Below are 20,511 nucleotides of genomic sequence, written 5' to 3'. Positions count from 1 at the left end.
CAATCAACACAATCGAATCTCTGATAAGTCAGTGCAACTTCCTAACAGTAGTCAAAAGACAAACTTGGATGTATTCATTCTCACGTCTATCAGAAACAAGCCAGATTACATCTCGTGACTCTGAGGCTGCATTTACACTCTACATACTGTTGTTATCATGTCAAAATTGCAGTCCGGGTCTGGAGCCAGGGTCTGGTTTAACTCAGAAACAATAAAGGTTCCTTTTAGAAGGGAAGTCCACCATGGCTGTGCCCCCCATTCTGGATTTACACTCTGCATGGTGCATTCACAGTAGTGTCAGGGGTGTATAGCTTGTTGCTGACTGTATTGCCTTCAAAGCAGTGCCTATGCTGTGACTGCAATAAGTGATCCTGAAGTTTGTTTAATGATGTGTGATTGAGGATGCTACGCACAGACTAGAAACCTAGCAACGCTCCATAGAAGTAATACATGCTAGACATCACCACCACATATTGCTCCATAAAAGGTATAAAAGCCAGTGGATTAGGTCATTAGAATAACAGCAAAAGCTTATATTTATATGGTGTCTCTGACACAATAAAATGTCCCAAGGCACTTCACAGGAGCATTCTAAAACAAAGTGTGACACCAAACCACATAATAAGATGTTAGGTCATAAGACTGAAAGCTCCTGGTCAAAGGAAGTAGGTTTGAAGAAGTGTCTTAAAGGAGGACAGAGAGAGGTAGAGATATGGAGAGAGGGTATCCCAGAGTTTAGGCCTGAGGTAGCTAAAGGCGTGGTCACCAATGGTGGAGCGATTAAAATCAAGGATGCACAAGAGGCCAGAATTAGAAGAGTGCAGGTATCCCGGAGGGTTGGAGGGGTGGAGGGGATTACTGAGATAGGGAGAGGTGATGCACTGGAGTGATTGGAAAACAAGGATGCGAGATTTTAAATCAAGACATTGCTTGATCGGGAGTCAATGTAGGCCAGTGAGCACAGTGGGTGAGAGGGGAACGGGACTTGGTGTGAGCTGACACATAGTTAGCAGAGTTCGGCTGACCTCAAGTTTAAAGAGGGTAGAATGTGCGAGACTAGCCAGGAGTGCATTAGAATATTTGAGCCTATAGGTAATGAAGGCGTGGGTGAGGGTTTCAGCAGCAGATGGGCTGAGACATTAGCTCTAAGAAACAAGGAATACACTCACTGTACTAACAATATTGCTGACTGGAAGTAGTCTGGTCAACTAGTTACACAAACAAGCACTTAAACAAAATGGGCAGGATTTGTTTCTTGGCATGCAGGCGTGCACCCGACACGCCCGAATGTGAAATAGCGCGCGATATTTCGGTCGGCAGGCACGCGTGATAGTCAGCAGTGCGCTCACTGACAAAGAAGAGGCCTATTAAAGCCATTAATACAGTAATTGACCTGGATTTTTCGCTGCCCGTCCAACGTTACAGTTGGCGAGAGGGGCAAATCAACCAGGATGACTTTGGATTTTTGAGGAAACCTCATCCAAGGACGGGATGAGGTTTCCGATATTAATTTTTTAAAAAATATTTGGGCAGAATCTTTATCATCAACATGTTTAGTTGAGTGATTCTTGTGGGTGGAAATGTTTTTTTTCGGAATTTCATAATGTTTATTTTCGGCTTTAAAATTCTTCAGCTCCCTGAGGCAGCTCTCTGCCCACAGGGAGCTTTCATTGCGCGTTCCCCTGTACACCCACGCCGACTTCAACCCTCGCCCTCTTCCCGCTGGCCCTTTCAGCGCGCCTGTCACACTGGATGCCCGTTAATTGGCCAGCCCGTACGAAACCGTGGTTGGGATCCGATTGCGGGTGACAGCCCATGTCCCGGCCTCTCCCAGGCCCGCCCGACGACCTGAAAATCCTGCCCAGTGCCTTACTGCTAACACCATAATGATTTCCACTTCCCACTTCACTCTACTTGCCGTCATTTGGCTCCATGTATCTTCTTGGAACAAAGCCACTTGCCCGCTTTGAGTTATAAGCTGCTTCTGGAGTGACTGCTGATTGCTATCGATGCGATATGCACCTCAAAGTGGCCAAATCACGTGTCTGTTTGTCCCCTTCGCTAATCTTCGACTGATCCGCCTTGCCCAGTGAGAACAGACGGACTATGAAATATTTGACAACTAGTTTGTTGAGGCAGCTTTCTCGCCAGAACGCTCCTTACCGTGTACAGCTCATTGAGAACCTTCATTAGATCTTCGTGCAGCTGGAACCCGATCTCTTTGCTCTGTAATAAAGAGTGACACATTTTTCACTTTGATTGCCGAACACAGATGTCACTTCGTATTAAGAAAAATATTAAATCTGAAATTTATTCCCTGTTACCCTACCAATGAACCACCAGCACGTCAATAAAATATAGCTTTTTTAAAATATTAAAAAGGAGCTGGATCAGAAAATATTATGCAATCAGGTATTCGAATGGGTTTCACTGACATAGAAACAAATTATAATACGACTCAAATTTATCAGATTAATATAGATCATTAAATACACTCAGCAATGCTTAGAAAGACAGTACTCTTACTATCTTGATGGAAGTACTGCATTTCCAATAGCATGCGACCACTGAAGCTTAAGGGCATGGACAAGTCAAGCAAATGATGAAAACACCCTTCACTCTAACTAATTGGAAGCATTCTATTAAATCAGAAAGCAAGTCGGACTGGTTTAATCATTCATATCATTTACATAAAGATGCACCTTCACCACAAGAGCTGCAGTGGTTCAAGAAGGCACCTTCTCAAGGACAACAGATACTAGCTTCCGGCAATGCCCACATCCAGGGAGTGAATTATTATTTTAAAAAGATGCACTCGTAAAAATTTCATCGCAGGAGATGTTTGCAAGATTACAGGAGAATAGATATTTCAACAAAGGAAGCAGCCTCTCTTGCTCACTCTGCATTCGAGCAATCCGCTCTCACCCACTTCCCCATAAGTTCATATCCTTTAATGAGGTGATGGTGTCAGCATTGATAAGGGGACAAGTGGGACAGCAAACAACATTGTTTAATAAAGGAATATTGTGTTTAAAGTACACAGCACAACTGAAAGACCCCAAGGCACTATTTCAGAGGTGAGCAGGGGAGTTGTCATCGTTGTTCTGGCCAACAGATACCCCTCAACCAACATCAATCAAAACAGATGACCTGATTGTTATCACAGTGCTGCTTGAGAGATCCTGTTGTGCGTATATTGATTACTGCACTTTATACATTGAAATAGTGACTACTCTCCAAAAGCACTTCATGGCTGTAAAACTTCCAAGGATATTTTGGCAGTGGGACCCTGGCTTATACCAATGTATATTGGAATGCCACATGAGCACTGCCAATCCTCAGACACCACTGCATCTTCAAAGGAAAAGATTGATAAGTATTTGAAACAGATGATGATGAAAGAGACAATACTAGTGGGATTAGGTTTAGTTTGCGAGCACAAGATACAATGGTCTAAGTGGCCTCCTTCCATACTATAAATTTTTCTGTTCTACCCATCTATAACCTATTGAAACGTATAAGTACCTGAGGGAATCTGATAGGGTAGATGTTTCCTCTTGTGGGGGAGACTAGAGTTGGGGGCAAAGTTTAAGAATAAGAGGAACCCTTTGAAGGTGGAGATGAGGAGGATTTTTTTTCTCTCTGAGGGTCATGAGTCTGTGGAATTCTCTTCTCCAGAGAGCCGTGGAGACTGCTTGAATATATTCAAGGCTGAGTACAACAGATTTTTGATAGGCAAGGGAATCAACGGTTATGATCGGAGGGGGAGGTACACAGATAGGAATGTGGAATTGAGACCACTATCAGATGAGCCATGATCTTGTCAAATGCTGGAGCAGGTTCAAAGGGCCAAATGGCCTTCTCCTGCTCCTAAGACTTGTATTCTATGATTTTGCAATAGGTCTTGAGGGCAGGCAATGCTCTCTCCTTCTGGTGCAACCTTGCAAAATTACCCTAAAGACATGGTGCGTACTTAAGTTAAAGCTTTATTTTGCACTTGGCAAACTGGGTGATCCTAGAAGAGAAGATATCACAAGACATGATGTTTAGGTGTTTTGCTTATAACGTTACATTTTTCCACTGCTGAAAGCTTTATCACGGATATCTTTCTGTCTCTACTATGCTCAAATTGGGGTGGGATTTAGAAAATCTCTCCTTGAGCAACAATAGAAAGCAGGGGTTCCCAGCTGGAGGTCCACAGCCCCCTTAGGGGTCTCCCAAAAATAACTGGAGAATGTGTTGGAAGTAAATACAATATGTACCCTACAACCCAGGAGAACTATCTACATTTGTATGAGCACGTTTGCGTACATAATTAAATCAGAGCATGCTGAAAGTGATTCATTTTGTGAAGCATTTTGAAGTGTCTTGACTACATGAAACAGCATTTAATTTAATACCATGTAAGGCTTTGATATCCCAGTGTGAATTCAATGGATGCCATCTATCATGTGACCAATCTGCAGCAGTGGAGAAAGGTCAAGGTCCCAGCTACGAGGGATCTGACATATTTTACTAGAGCCACTCCTGCCTCATGGTGACATAAAACATTACTCAGGCGTTAATATTTGAGAAATTTTTAAAAATGCACTTCAATTGGAGAGGGAAGACATGGACGTTCGGTTTGAATGTTGGCACAAGAACTGAATTGTTATTCAGCACCAGCAACAAGTTTCAAATTAAGCAAAACAAAAATAATAATGAATCTCTAATTGCATAACTTGTGTTTTCGGAGGCCTGTGGAATTTTTGATAACACGGGGTGTCCTCAGAAGCAAAAGTTTGTGTACCCCTGGTGTAAAGACATGGAACGATATATTATCATTTTTGACTATATGGGACTTTGTGGGCGATTAGGTTAGCAATGTCTTTTTTACCTTCAAGCACATATACGTTCCAAACTGATATCCATCTCTCCTTATCTAAGGAAGGATATGCTTGCTGTAGAGGGAGTGCAACAGAGGCTCACCAGACTAATCCCTGTGCTGATGGGATTGTCTTATGAGGAGAGATTGAGGAAACTGGGCCTGTATTCTCCAGCATTTCCAAGAATGAGAAGTAATCTCACTGAAACTCACAAAAATTCTGACAGGGTGCGACAGGGTGGGTGTAGGTAGGATGTTTCCCCTGGCTGGTGAGTCGAGAACCAGGGCATACGGTCTCAGAATAAGGGGCAGGCCATTTATGACTGAGATGAGGAGGAATTTCTTCACTCAGAGGGTGATGAATGGTTGGAATTCCCTACCCCAGAGGGCTGAGGAAGCTCAAACATTGAGCATGTTCAAGACAGAAATCAATAGATTTTTGGATACTACTGTCATCGAGGGATATAGAGATGGGGGTGGGGGGGGGGTAGTGGCAGAGATATAGATGATCAGCCATGATCTGTTTGAATGGTGGGGCGGGTTCAAAGGGCCGAATGGCCTACTCCCATTCTTATGTGAAATAGATTTGGACAGTCCCAGTCGCAGAAACTGCTCGAGACATATTGTTGGCTCGTTCAGAGAGGTCTGAAGGGCAGCCAATGTATGAAAAGAAAAATACTCGCACACAACTTGCAGTCCAAGGATCTCATTGAAAGTTGGAGGTTAAGGCGCAAGGCCAGTATGAAGAGGAATATTTAACCTGAAAGTACTTGATACTGTTCAGATTGGAAACATTTTCAGTCCCAGCATTGATACAGGACAGAAGCAAGCCATTTAGCCCAACGGGTCCATGTTGCAGTGAAATTTATACTCCTCACGTACCTCCTCCCACTCCTCTTCAGTTAACCTTATCAGCAATTCCTTCCATTTCTTGCTCCTTCACGCATTTATCCAGCCCTCCCTTAAATGCCTCCGAGATATTCACCTCATCTACTCCATGCGGTGGTTCCATTCTAATCACTCTCCAGGTTAAGAACCTCCTGCTGGATTTGTTAGTACCCATTTTACTTTTTTTGGTAGCTAGCTAGTTTCGATCTTCCGAGAGGAAACTGCTTCTCTGAGTCTACCCCATCAAACCCTTAAAGGCGGCATAGATTCACCAACACTTAAAATTACATACAGCATACTAAAAAGGAGCACAGAGTCAGGCTGCACTCAAAACAAAAACAAGAAAACACGATTCTTTAGGTGCAATGAGTCTGATTTTTTAAAAATTCATTCACGGGATGTGGTCTTCGTTGGCTGGGACAGCATTTGTTGCCCAACCCTAATTGTCCTTCAGAAGGTGGTGGAGAGTTGTTTTCTTGAACTGCTGCAGTCCATGTGGTGTAGGTACACTTTCACACATATTCTGCCAGTTTCACACACAGACTGTGTCAGTTCTATTACTTGACTCTTTGGCAGGTCCTTCTCGTCCTGCTTTTCAGAAACTAAAGAGATCCTGCTCCTTAAATAGGGCATGAAAACGGCAGCACAATCTTACCGGCTGAATTCTGCTAATAGATTATCGCTCAGCTCTCCGGCAGGGCTTATGGCATCAATGGCTTATGACATTGCAGCTTTTACACAAAGGCATATTCAAATACTTCGCTAAGTTTCCTCACACCATTTTTTTTTAAATTCGTTCATGGGATGTGGGTATCACTGGCTAGGGCAGCATTTATTGCCCATCAGAGGGCACTTAAGAGTCAACCACGTTACTGTGGGTCTGGAGTCACACCAGGTAATAGTGGCAGATTCCCTTCCCTAAAGGAGATTAGTGAACCAGATGGGTTTTTATGACAATGGTTTTGTGGTTATCGTTAGACTTTTAATTGCAGGTTTTTATTGAATTTGAATTTTGCCATGGTGGGATTTGAACCCTGGTCCACGGAGCATCACCCTGGGTGTCTGGAACACTAGCCCAGTGACAACATCACTGTGCCACCACCTCGCCCCATGGTGGCCATGCCTTCAGCTGCCTATTCCAAGCTTCACAAGTTCCTTTCCTAAACCTCCCTGCCTCTCCACCTCTCTCTCTCCACCTTTAAGTTGCTCCTTAAATCCTACTTCTGGCCACCTGCCTTAACATTTCTATCTGTGGCTCAACATCAAAAGTTTGTCCGATAATACTTCTGTGAAGCACCTTAGCATAACCGTGCTAAAGGCGCCACATAAATGAAAGTTGTTGTTGTTGACATCTCCTGTGAGCTTCATTTACTTCCATTCCAGGATACAAGGACAATGGAGGCTGTAGACTTTGCTTGCGGTCGCCGTCATTCTCTGACTGATTCCTGGGTTTGCCTCTTTGGATGAACTACAGGCCAACTTGACTTACTCGTGGAATCACAAGCGAATTAGATGGACAGTCATGCAGCAGGTAATGATGAGTGGAATAGGCTGTATCTGGGACAAAGTGACTGGGGGAGTTCTGCATGAATGCTGATGTTCACATTAATCATAGCTGATATGTAGGAGTATTCTTCCTGCTAATTATGCGGTAAGCTATGATGATGACATTAAGTTGTGTAGCCAGGTGACATGTATTAAAGAGTGACTGTATCCTAGGGAGCTTGGACTAATTATGCATATTTTGCAGAACTTACACTCAAAAGGATAATAAGAAGCTGAATAAGGCCAAATGAAAAGAAATAAATTTGCTTTTTTGTAGTGTAATTTCTATCCTCAACGTCCCAACCTGTCGCACAGCCATAGGGGTTGCCAACCCTCCAGGATTGGCCTGGACTCTCCAGGAATTGAAGATCAATCTCCAGAACACTGCTGTGTGTGACCCTGGAGAAAAATAATCAGGGTATTAAAGGAGGCTCCCCCCCCACCCCTCCATTTTCTTTGAACATTCCTCTTTACGAGATATAAAAATATTGAAAATGGGGGGAAAAAAAACGCTGTTTGGCTGACAGTCAAGCATCATCCAATTGAGTAAGGAGCCTTGTTGCTTTCCAATGGGTGTACGGAGGCATGAGGAAGGATGTGTTGGCCGACTAATGGCTGGAGCATGGGGTCAAGTCACGAGATGAAACATTTGATCACAGTTAGCAACCTCACTGGCCTGGCCAATTACTTCTGCACTGGTGCCACCTAGGTACGCAATGGCAGTGACCAATTTGTACAATATCGGCCCACAAACAGCAATCAATCACATCAACAATCAGTGATTATTGCTGAACAAAAACAGAATTACCTGGAAAAACTCAGCAGGTCTGGCAGCATCGGCGGAGAAGAAAAGAGTTGACGTTTCGAGTCCTCATGACCCTTCGACAGAACTCAGTTCTGTCGAAGGGTCATGAGGACTCGAAACGTCAACTCTTTTCTTCTCCGCTGATGCTGCCAGACCTGCTGAGTTTTTCCAGGTAATTCTGTTTTTGTTTTGGATTTCCAGCATCCGCAGTTTTTTTGTTTTTATCTCAGTGATTATTGCTGATGCTGGTTGATGATGGGCAAATATCAGAAGGCAAAAGTTAGGCGGAATTCAACGGGCTGCTCGTGGCATCTGATATGTTCAGCTCAACTGGTGGACGGGGCCTCAGTTTAATATGGCAGCGCTAACAACACAACACTCCCTCCGTATTAAACAGAAGACAGGCCTTGCATTTATATAGCACCTTCCATGACCACAGTCAATGGAGTACTTTCAAAATGCAGCCACTGTTGAAACATGTTGGCAACACAATGTAAGACTCTACGTGCGTAGTGGAAAGAATTATCCTGCCCACCAAATCATTTTTCAGGGTTTCTCGTCTGCCACCAAAAAAGGTCGATGGGGAGCACAACCCTGCTGACGTTGGCAGCCTCGCAGCCGTCTATTTCAATTGGTTGGAGATGGGATTTCTGCCTCTCGCTCAGGAGGAAGTCCCGCCTCAGATTGGCCGGCAGCCCAGGAGTCTCGACAGCGCCACCAGGAGCAGTGGCCACTGCTGAGGAAGGAAAGGGCCCTGCAGCCTACAGAAGGTAGGCCAAAGATAATAATGAAAAAAATATTGATAATAAAATCGCTGGTGGTGGAGGGGGAAACTCGTCCGAGGGGAGTGCTCGGGTTCTCCCGGCTGCTGCTTCCTATGCCCGTGTTTCCCTTCCCTCTTTGCTTGGACTCCCCACCTGGTTGGGTCTTTATATATTCAAACCGGCTTCCTGCCTCCTTGTGGTAGGAAGTCTTACCCACCATCAGTAAAATTCTCTGACAGCAGGGCATAGTCAGAGAGCTGATCCACTACAGCTTCCACTAATTTTACCAGAAACCCACCCGCCTTGCTCGAGTTGGTAAAATTCTCCCTGATGGGCTGAATGGCCTAGTTCAATTCTTGGCTGCATTCGTAGCAAGCGTGGGTGCTCAACTCTCTGTGCAATGACCTAGATAAGAATTGCTTCCAATGAAGAAATAACCATTAGGATTCTAATTTACAACACCATGAATAAAATTCTACTGCTCAAGCCATCAGGGAAGTCTTCTCTAAATTATCATTTTAAAACTAATATTGCAGAAGCATCACCCAACGCCCCAATACTTCACATAGATTTTTTCTTCTGAACAATAATTGTGTCAGGTTGCTCTATCACAAATAAGCATCATCCTTCTCACCAGCAATTGACCAGTTGCTATAATGGTGTGGAACAAAATAACCTTTCAAAGTTCTCCCAACTATTCAGCCCCACCCCACCAACCCCACTTTTCTTTTTTGCTCCACTTTAGCAATGGTTCCCAAACTGTGGGTCACAACCCCAGCAACAGCAAATAGGGTCACAAGAAACAAAGACACGTTAATTCCATAGAGTGTAGCATAATAGAGGGACTTAAATTATCGTTGCAGACACAGGGACAGCTTTTCCTTTGCAATGACAGGAAACGAGGCAAGTCAATACACCGAAACGATGATTGAGAGTTAGAAATTTGCAGGATTTTGACAACAAAAACAAAAATACCTGGAAAAACTCAGCAGGTCTGACAGCATTTGCGGAGAGGAACACAGTCAACGCTTTGAGTCCTTATGACTCTTCATAATAAATATATGCTCTCTGGAGCTCTGGAACTTTCTACAGCTGCTCTTTCCCAGCCCCACCCCCCTCACCCAAACCCTCCAATCACAGCTTCACTTCAACGCGCACCGTGCTCATTGGCCCTCTGATTACAGCCTTGCATGCTCATTCATCTTCCGATCACAATACCCCCTCCTTTTCCTGTTCTCTGCCACCGTTTGCGCTTTTTCTCTTGGGTTTTGATGCTCAGCTTGTGGCCGTCCTTCAGCCACCTTCATTCAGAGCCTCATTCTCCTCTGCTCTGCAGCTCAACAGCCTTTGAAATGAGAGAGATCAGAGAACGAAAGGTGGAGCAGGGAGTTGGAGAAGCAGAGGGGCTTCACCTGACATACAGGGATAAGGAAATAGTGGTAATAGTGAGCTTCCTCTCACAGAACAAATCTTGGGAGTACTCACATTGAGCCTGTAAAATGGGATTTTGAGAAACTATGTTGGAATATGCATGCCCATGTACTCATTGGGCCTGATGAGTACATAAAATAACATTTTTAGAGTATTGTAAAAACACAGGTTTTCTAATTTATCTGATGGATTATATGTTGATCTTTAATAGTTATATTTTGCCTGTTACTGTGCTGCTTCATTGCTGTTTTGTTTCTTTTTGGCATCTGGGGCCGTGTTAATTTTCAAGTGTTAAAATGGGTCGGTATTGGAAAATGGTCTGGGAAGCGCTGATTTTAGGCTTCTTTCCAAGGCAACTCACTATGATTCCAGTAATTTTGCGGTCAGCCGTTGGAATATGTGCAAGACTACCCAGGGCTGAACAAACCCTTCACCAATTTTGCCTACTTATATGTGGGTTTTGCGGATCTCAGCTCTCTGTCATTTCAGGATGGCCGAACTGGGATAAGACGCTCGACTGTGCCTTAGCTCACTCAAGCATGTACCAGGGATAGCAAGCTTTCTGCCAGAGCAAGGCTACATCTTCAACGATCCATGACTACATTGCACTAGCTCATCAACGTTCTTCCCATTTATTATAAGGCCCTTCTCTTTCTCAGGTCCGTACTTATTAAAGAAACATCAGGTTCGATTTGTGCGGAAAGGTTGAGCAGGCCATCATTCTTCTCTACTGAGAAAGAGAAGGTTAAAAGAAGATCTTAAGAGAAGGCTTCAAAATTATCAAGGGTTTCAGTAGGGTGAATGTGGAGAAATTACTTCCACTTTTGAGAGAGTCTGGAACAAGGGGGGGCGGGGGGAAGTATAAATATAAGATAACCACTAACAGATCAAATGAAGAATTTAGGAGGAGTTTCCTTTGCATGGATTTTGGTGAGAATAGCATTTATAGGAGAAGGGTATAAAGGAATCTGGGGGAGGGTGGGAAGAGGTAATTAGAGTGGCAAGTGGCTGAATCAGAGTGCAAACACAGGATTAATGCCAGTTGGGCCCAGTTAGGGTTGCTGTGGTGAGGATTCTAGACAATTTTGAAGAGGTTGATTTTTTTTTTTAAACATAACTGCTTTGGGACTGCCTGGTATCTAATGAAGCAGCTAGGCTCTGGGACTGATCATCGACAGAACATGTGCTGCAGTGACACATCTACTATTTTTATATTTCAAATGCGATCATGTTACCTCCCCCCAGATACTCACCTGAGACTGAGGCGGATTTGAAACCACGTTATCTGTCCCCTTCCACTTCCAGGTAGACAGCTCTTTTGAAACAGCGCTACGTTCATATTTCTTTTATGACCCCATTACATTTATAATATATCGCAGGGCTAATGCTGTAGTCCCATTCCCAGCAGGGAGCCTTGCTCAGGGGGTGTGCGCGTGCTGGACAACGGGGGTTACAACCTCTAAACTGCGCTGACTTTGAACATCTCTGGAATGCAAGTTTGCAGAATACACTTCACTGTAAAGTGAAGGCAAGAATGACCCAACGGCATTAAGTTAAATAATGGGATATAGTATTAATAATACTCTCATCGCTATCGGCAATCCGTCGTGTTGAGCATGATTCTTTCTCGTGGATGGTTGGGTTCTGTGGCTGAGAGTTCGCAGATGATTTGTGAACCTTATCTTGACCTTGCAGGCTCTCCCGCAGTGAGAACATCAGTGGTCAGCTGGTAGAGGCGGTGGCAGACTTGGGGCTGCCCTCTCTTTGTCTCTCTCTCACCATTCTCTCTCAGTGGCTGCTCTTGTTGATTGGAAGACCTTGACCCCATTTTTGATGGTGGATTGCCATTTTGGTCGTGATTGGGCATCTGCTTCTCGTGCGTTGGTGTTAATAGGCCAGACCCTCATGGAGATTGCCTTTGAAACGTTTCCTTTGGCTCCCGTGCGAACAGGCTCCCTGGCACAGCTCTGATTAGAGCGCCTGTTCGGGCGGTCTCAGGTTGAGCATACAGACCAATGTCCCACCAATCTCAGCTGATGTGAGATTATCATGGTCTCTACACTTGGCACAAGTGAAGGACACTCAATGTTTGTTCCTTTGTTTTCCCATTTGATTCGCAAGCTCCTTCGAAGACATAATTGATTATGTTGTTGTAGGATCTCAGGAACACCACCTGGAAGTTCCCCTCCAATCCACGCACCATCCTGACTTGGAACTATATCACCGTTCCTTCACTGTCGCTGGGTCAAAATCCTGGAACTCCCTTCCTAACAGCACTGTGGGTGTACATACATCACATGGACTGCAGCGGTTCAAGAAGGCAGCTCACCACCACTTTCTCAAGGGCAAGTGGGACGGGCAATAAATGCTGACCCAGCCAGCGACCTCCACATCCCGTGAATTATTTTTTTTTTAAAAATGGCATCAATTAGTTGTCCAAACTTCAGCACGTAGAGGAGTTTAATAATACCATATACAGGTCCAGTTCCCCAAAATGGTTGGTAGCTTTGGGCCGGTCTCTTGCAGGAACCTCCACCGGAAAGCTATCAGAGGGCTGATCTGATCAAGGTGCTTAATGTGTTAAGAGGACTCGATATAGGGTAGATATGGTGAAACTATTTCCACTGGCGGGGGAAGCAAAAGCGAGGTCACGTGACCTTAAAATTTACATAGGGCCACTCAGGAGTGAAATCAGGGAGCACTTTTCCTCCAATTTAAATGAAAACTGGATGTGGGTGCTGAGACAATCGGAGCTGTCAAGGCCAAGATCGCTAGACTTTTGTTGGGCAGTTGTGGGAAGGCATATGGAGCAAGGGCAGGTAAGTAGAATGGCGGCACAGATCAGCGATGATCTAACTGAATAGTGGAGTGAGCTTGAAGGGCTGAATGGCCAACTTTTGATACTTTGCTCCGCTGAAATGAGGAATGCTGGGGAGTTCCCACTTCCGAGCAACTAGGAATTAAACAAGAGTTAGAGAGTTTTCACATATTAATAGTGAATTAGCCTGTTTCTGTGGTAAAGGGAAAAAAAAAGTGCCGGATCGATATGGTAGATGAGGTGTAAATTTTCTTTATGTTTATCACCTGTATTTGCACCAATCACATTTTTCACACTTTGGGCAAGAGACGCATGGCTGCAAGGAAAGACTTTATTTACATAGCGACTGGCAATAGACCTGAAACCCACTGCCTGAGAGGAGGATGGCAGAAGCAGGTACGATCAATGATTTCAAATGGGGATTGGATGGGCACTTGAGGGAAATAAGCTTGACTGGGTGCTCTACAGAGGGCCAGCATGGACTCGACGGGCCGAAGGTCCTCCTCTTATGCTGCAATCGCTTTGACACCGCAAAGAAACAAACAGAATGTACGACTTTAGCCTTTGGTTTTGATTGAATTGGAGGAGGAGCAACCTGAGGAAAGCAATTTGCTGCAACATAGAAGTTGTTTTCTGGCTGCAAAAATGACTTTAAAAATCGCAAACGGCCCCCCCACTGATCCCCCTGCCTATTGCTGTTCACTGCCTGAAGCATTTCCGGGTTTCCACTGAGCTTGCTAAAACTTCAATGGCACCTCGGTTTGTATAAATTTATTTTAAAAATCTGATGAATATTCACTGGTCGCTTGCAGGTTCAGATGGTTTGCGAATAGAAAAGACTTACATATACGGAGCGCTTTTCCTCCAGTCGTTTCAAAGCACTTTACAGACAACGAAGCTCTTTATTTTGACGAGTTGTGACTGTTGTAATGTAGGAAACATGGCAGCTGATTTTTGCACAGCAAGATCCCACGAAGAGCAATGGGCTAAAGACCAGATACCCTTTCTTGGTGGAGAGGTGGGGGAGGGGGCAAGGGGGTGGGTGGTGTTGGTTGAGGAATAGACATTGGCTAAGACAATGGACAGAACTCTACTACCCTACTTTGAAAAGCGTCTTGAAATCTCTTATGTCAGACTGAAGTGGATAGGCGGAACCCCGGTTTAATGTTTCATCAAAAAGAGGGGACCACTGACAGTTCAACAATATTTTAGTACTGCACTAGAGTATCAGCCTAGATTTTGCACTCAAATCTTTGGAGTGAAGCTTGAACCCATAAACTCATGACTCTAGAGCTGAGAATACCACCTTTGTGCACAAAACAAAAATGTTATTCATCCCACCACAAACTTCCCCAAGATAGCTCATCATTAAAATAGCCCCCCACATGATAAGTGAGGCAGGGGGCTCAAAACATCTACCCCCCATCCCCACACCACCCAACAGCATCACGGTAACAGGCCCATGTCAGTCTACTGCAGGTGCAGGCCGAGCTCTGTCCCCTCCCCTGTACAGCCCTGGAAATCCCGACAAAACACGAAGGGGGCAAAGGCAAGTCTCCGTCCATCCCTCCGGCACGCTACCTCGGGCAATGGTCAGGAAAACTGGTCCCGAGAAACCTGCTGGCGTTCCTAGTTGTGCGCACACGTGCATAAACATAGGGCTGCTGAGGGTTGTTTTGGAGTCTCCAGATGAATATCCAGGGCACTGCCTAGAGGAACACCCAGAAGAAAAATCATGGGGGCATTAAAAACATGGGAAGGAATCTTGTTGAGGCTGCTGGACCGCTGACAAGAGACCTGCGGTGCCACTTTCCCGGCATGCCCACCAAACCACACACCAATCGGGCAGTGGCGAGGCCAGCGGTAGGCCTTCCCGAGGAATCAAGATGCCGGGGGCTGAAGTCTTGCCTACCGAGAGCTGCTGGTCAATCAGAGGCGCAACAGAACCACTGGGGAGGATTTGGCTGCTGCCGGAAGACAGGCAGTGGGGTCTTAGGAGAGTGGCGCGACCCAGGCCACAGGTAAGTAATGTTGAGGTGGGGAGGGGGGGTTGCCGTGGCAGGTAGGAGTTTCACAGGGTAGGATTGCGGGTAGAGGGTTGTGGGTCAGCAGCAAGGGTATCAATGAGCCCCTCCCCCTTCTCGGCATCCAGTCCCTCCGTCAGGCACTGAGTGCCTTTGACTGAGCGCCACCCACACCCTCAGTGGTGACCGCTGGGCCACGCGGTTTTAGCTACCACGCTCACCGCATGGTGGCAGACCTGCTGGCAGCTGGGTTAATACCAGGGATGATGGGATGAACGCCTTAAATGGTCATTAATTGGCCACTTAAGGGCCTCAATTATCAGTGGGGCAGGAAGGTTGACCATGGGCCCTCTCACCCAGAATTTAACTCTGGCAGAGTTGGGAAGACAACAGGGTTTAGATGCACCATCATCCCGCTTAATTAAATGTCTTCAAGCTCAGAGCCAGGGAGAACAGAAGATTCCACCCATGGTGTCATCTTATATTTTCTTTGACCACTTTTGTTCATTAGTTTTAAAAATTGGGTTGTTTTCTTTGGGAGAGAGGATCCCGAGGGGATACCTTGCAGTGTATAAACATTCATACTGCTAGTGCAGTATAATTCATGCCACACATGTGCCAGGCAATGACCAGCCCCAAAAAGAGAGAATCCAACCATCTCCCCATGGCATTCAATGGTATTATCATCGCTGAATCCCCCACTACCAATGTCCTGGGGGGTTACCATTGACCAGAAACTGAACTGGGCTAGCCATATAAATACTGTGGCTATAAGAACAGGTCAGAGGCTAGGAATTTTGTGGAGAGTAACTCACTTCCTGGCTCCTCAAAGCCTGTCCACCACCTACAAGGCACAAGTCAGGAATGAGATGGAATACTCTCCACTTGCCTGGATGAGCGCAGCTCCAACAACACTCAAGAAGCTTGACAACAACCAGGATGAATCAGCCTGTTTGTTCAGCATCCCATCCCCCACCAGTGCAAAATGGCAGCAGTGTGAACCATCTACAAGATGCACAACAGCAACTCGCCATGGTTTCTTCAACAGCACCCTCCAAATCTGACTGACATGATCAGGCACAATGGGTTTGACCTCCTTCTGTTCTGTAAATATCTACGTCTATGATTAAAAATTTTGGAGATGGGACCTGGCCAGGATGGATGGGACTGCGGGCAGGCAGTGGGGTGGTGAGTTGCAGAGATATGTCATATAGGATATACAATGCAAAAACAGGCCATACAGCCCACCAGTCCATGCCAACATTTAGGTTCCACCCGAACCTGCTCTCATCTAAATCGATAAGTATAATCCTCTATTCCTTTCTCCGTCTAATGCTTATCTAGCTTTCCCTTAAATGCATCTATACCATTCACCTCAACAAGTCCTGTGGTAGTGAGCTCTACTTTCACACTCTTTGGGTGAAGACATTTTTTCTGTATTCTCTATGTGTCGTGACTTGTTGGTGACTATCTTGCATTAATGACCTCTTAGTCTTCTTTCCCACAAGTGGAAACACTCGGTTTCTACTTAAAGACTTTTAAGGATTTTAAAGACCTCTGGGCCACCCCTTGGTTTTCTCTTTTGACCCAGCATGTTCACCCTTCCTTGATAGATAATACCTCTCAGATATGGTAAATCTTGTAAATCTTTTTTGCATCCTCTCTACTACATTGATATGCTTTTTGTTTACCTTTTAAGGTGACCAGAGCTGTATACAGTACTTCAAGCGTGGTCCAACCAAAGTTCCATACAAGCTCAGCTGACAACCCTAACACAACGTCTCTTATCCTAAGTGCCTCATGCAGCCACTGACATCTGTTAGTATAACTGCAGTCTTGCTGGCAGCTGCCAGTTTTAGCTCGTTAGAGCAGTGTAACTTAAATGTCTTGGTTATTTAAAACTGTCAGTCATTGAAACAACTTATACTTATAATCAATTTGCAAGGTTACAATTTTCAAATATTAAATGGGTAATGAAGATACTTGAATGAAATTTATATCCTATTTCTAAAAAAAAATTAAAATCAATAATGCATAAGAAAATAACCAGTTCCAGCAAAAGTCAGAATGAAAAATCGGTGATGAGAAGATAATGGAATGGTTGATATTTTTGGGCTGCTCATTTTCAATCATAACCTAATTATATGCCCTGAAAATTGTATCGTCAAGAGATTCTGGCTGACCAAGATTAGATTGACTTTCCTCAAGGAGCCAATTTCTGCAGCAATTCTTAAGATCAGTGTGGAAATTCTTCAGTGAAATCCCATCTTGCACCTTCTGTCATCCTGAGCTCATCCAAAACTCTGCTGCCCCATATCCTAACTCACCCCATCATTTGTGCGCTCACTGACCCAAATTGGCTTCCACTTCAGAAGCACCTAGATTTTTAAATTCTCATCCCTGTTTTCAAGTTCCTCCATGGTCGCACCCTTCCCAGTCTTTGTAACCTCCTCCAGCCCTAAAAATATTCATAGATGGTCTTGCCTAGGCCTTGAGCTCTGAACTCACTCCCTAAACCTCTCCATCTCCTGTAAGACACTCCTCAAAGCCTACCTCATTGACCAAGCTTTTGCTCACTGGCCTCACCATCTCATGTAGCCCAGTGTCAAATTTTGCTCCTGTGAAGCACCTTGGATTTTGTACAATGGTAAAAGCACAATATAAATGCAAGCTGTTCAAAGGTATAAGTATTAACAAATATTAATATTTTGGATTTACTCATCATTGCACATTTGGGAATCTGAGCCAGACTCCGTCTATGGCTGCACAATTTTTGTGGATATCACTAAGATTTGTCCTTGAGAAGGTGGTGGTGAGCTGCCTTCTTGAACCGCTGCAGTCCATGTGGTGTAGGTACACCCACAGTGCTGTTAGAGAGGGAGGTCCAGGATTTTGACCCAGCAACAGTGAAGGAAAGGTGATACATTTCCAAGTCAGGATGGTGAATGACTTGGAGGGGAACTTGCAGATGGTGGTGTTCCCATCTATCTGCTGCCCTTGCCCTTCCATATGGCAGCAGTCGTGGGTTTGGTAGGTGCTGTCTAAGAAACCTTGGTGAATTCCTGCAGTGCATCTTGTAGATGGTACACACTGCAGCTACTGCGCGTCGGTGGTGGAGGGGGTGAATGTTTGCGGATGTGGTGCCAATCAAGCAGGCTGCTTTGTCCTGGATGGTGTCAAGTTTCTTGAACGTTGTGTGAGCTGCACTCATCCAAGCAAGTGGGGAGTACTCCATCACACTCCTGACTTGTGCCTTGAAGATAGTAGACACACTTTGGGGAGTCAGGAGGTGAGTTACTTGTCACAGGATTCCTGGCCTCTGACCTGCCCTTGTAACCACAGTATTTATATGGCTAGTCCAGTTCAGTTTCTGGTCAATGGTAACCCTCAGGATGTTGATAATGGGTGATTCAGCAATAGTAAGCCACTGAACATAAAGGGGCAATGGTTAGATTCTCTCTTGTTGGAGACGGTCATTGCCTGGCACTTGTGCGGCATGAATGTTACTTGCCACTTGTCAGCCCAAGCCTGGATATTGTCCAGGTCTTGCTGCATTTGGGCATGGACTGCTCCAGTATTTGAGGAGTCTCGAATGATGCTGAACATTGTGCAATCATCAGGGAACATCCCCACTTCTGACCTTATGATGGAAGAAAGGTCATCGATGAAGCAGCTGAAGATGGTTGGGCCAAGGACACGTCCATGTGGAACCCCTGCAGTGATGTGCTGCAGTTGAGATGACTGACCTCCAACAACCACAACCATCTTCCTTTGTGCTAGGTATGACTCCAACCAATGGAGAGTTCTCCCTGATTCCCATTGACTCCTCTTGCGAGGGCTCCTTGATGCCACACTCGGTCAAATGCGGCCTTGATGTCAAGGATAGCGACTCTCATCTCACCTCGGAAGTTCAGCTCTTTTGTCCAAGTTTGAACCAAGGCTGCAATGAGGTCGGGAGCCGAGTGGTCCTGGCAGAACCCAAACTGGGCATCAGTGAGCAGGAATGGAGGTTGATGTTGTGGGAAGGGAGGGAGGATGTTCCAGATTTACTGAGGAAATGTAAGACTAAAGGGCTGGGGCTTTCCTTGGAGCTTCTCCCTTCTCGACTACCGTTCCTCCACTGTAAATACAGCAAAAGCCCCATTTTTAAAATTTTTCAAGGCATGTGGGCATCACTGGCAAGGCCAGCATTTGTTGCCCATTCCTATTTGCTCATGAATTGCGTGGCTTGCAAGACCATTTCAGACGGTAGTTAAGAGTCAACCACATTGTTGTGGGTCTGGAGTCACGTGTAGGCCAGACCAGGTAAGCACGGCAGATTTCCCTCCCTAAAGAACACTAGTGGGTTTTATGACAATTCATGAGAGCTTCATGGTCTCATTACTGAAACCAGATTTATATTCCACATTCGTGAACTGAATTCAAATTCCACCAGCTGCCATGGTGGGATTTGAACCCATGTCCCCAGAGCATTAGCCTGGGTGTCTGGATTACTAGTCCAGCAGCATTACCACTAGGTCACCACCCCCCCATTTCCGTGACGTCACGAGTGAGCGAAAGAGTCTCAGCTCCAAGGAAATTCCTGGCGTCCAGATTTGAATAGCTGCAATCTCAGTTAGTTTGTGCAGCTGTGAAAGTGAGGTGATTTAAATCTCCGGATAGGAAGGAGTTAATATCTTGGTGACACAATGACTGTCCATCACAGGGCACCGCTATCTTCCCAGTTTAATATCGAGTTCTTGGGGGAAAAAAATTGTTCTGTCATAGGATGTGGGCATCGTTGGCAAGGTTGGCATTTATTGCCCCTCCCTAATTGCCCTCGAACAGGTGGTGCTGAGCCACCTTCTGGAACTGCTACAGTTTGTGTGTGGTGTACGTACACCCAGGGTGCTCTTAGAGAGAGGGAGTTCTGGGATTTTGACCCAATCACAGGCCTTTATCTATTAAACCACTAACCTGTTAGTTTTGCAATGAGTCGGTATAATACCTTAATTAGATCTCGGTTAGATTGTTATGTGCAACACAGGGTTTTGCACTACAGGGAGGATACTGAGGCTTCAGTCAGAGTTGGGAAAATATGGATTTCACTTTCAGGGTTTGGAACGAAGGTGGAAACTATGGGCTGATGGGTTAAAATTCGCCAGTTAAAAATCTCAGAAACCCTCTTTGCACTTATAAGTATTTGGAAATGCAGTTGAAGCACTGCGAACTCAAGGGCAGCACTACCAACTATGTCCCCCCCTCCCCCGCCACCTCACACACACACCCCACCCCCAAATCCCCTGCCGGATCACAGCCAAACCGGTACATTATTCTGTTTGGTGGGGGGGTGGTCTCTGTTCTGCCCGAACCTCCGATGCTATCAGCTGGCT

The 20,511-nt window shown here is 45.3% G+C and overlaps 1 protein-coding gene across 3 annotated transcripts in view; it reads right to left on the bottom strand.

The window, feature by feature from the left end:
* srgap1a (SLIT-ROBO Rho GTPase activating protein 1a) overlaps positions 1 to 20,511 on the bottom strand; it is a 255,995-nt gene that overhangs the window by 104,744 nt on the left and 130,740 nt on the right. For all 3 annotated transcript variants that reach the window (XM_041216272.1, XM_041216273.1, XM_041216274.1), the window contains exon 4: positions 2,164 to 2,226. In XM_041216272.1, coding sequence (XP_041072206.1) covers positions 2,164 to 2,226 — 63 coding nt within the window. The remainder of the gene's footprint in view (positions 1 to 2,163; positions 2,227 to 20,511) is intronic.

This window comes from Carcharodon carcharias, chromosome 21, assembly GCF_017639515.1.
Source record: "Carcharodon carcharias isolate sCarCar2 chromosome 21, sCarCar2.pri, whole genome shotgun sequence".
Taxonomy (NCBI): domain Eukaryota; kingdom Metazoa; phylum Chordata; class Chondrichthyes; order Lamniformes; family Lamnidae; genus Carcharodon; species Carcharodon carcharias.
Note: the sequence above shows the minus strand (reverse complement) of the source record. Positions and strands in the feature narration are given on the sequence as shown.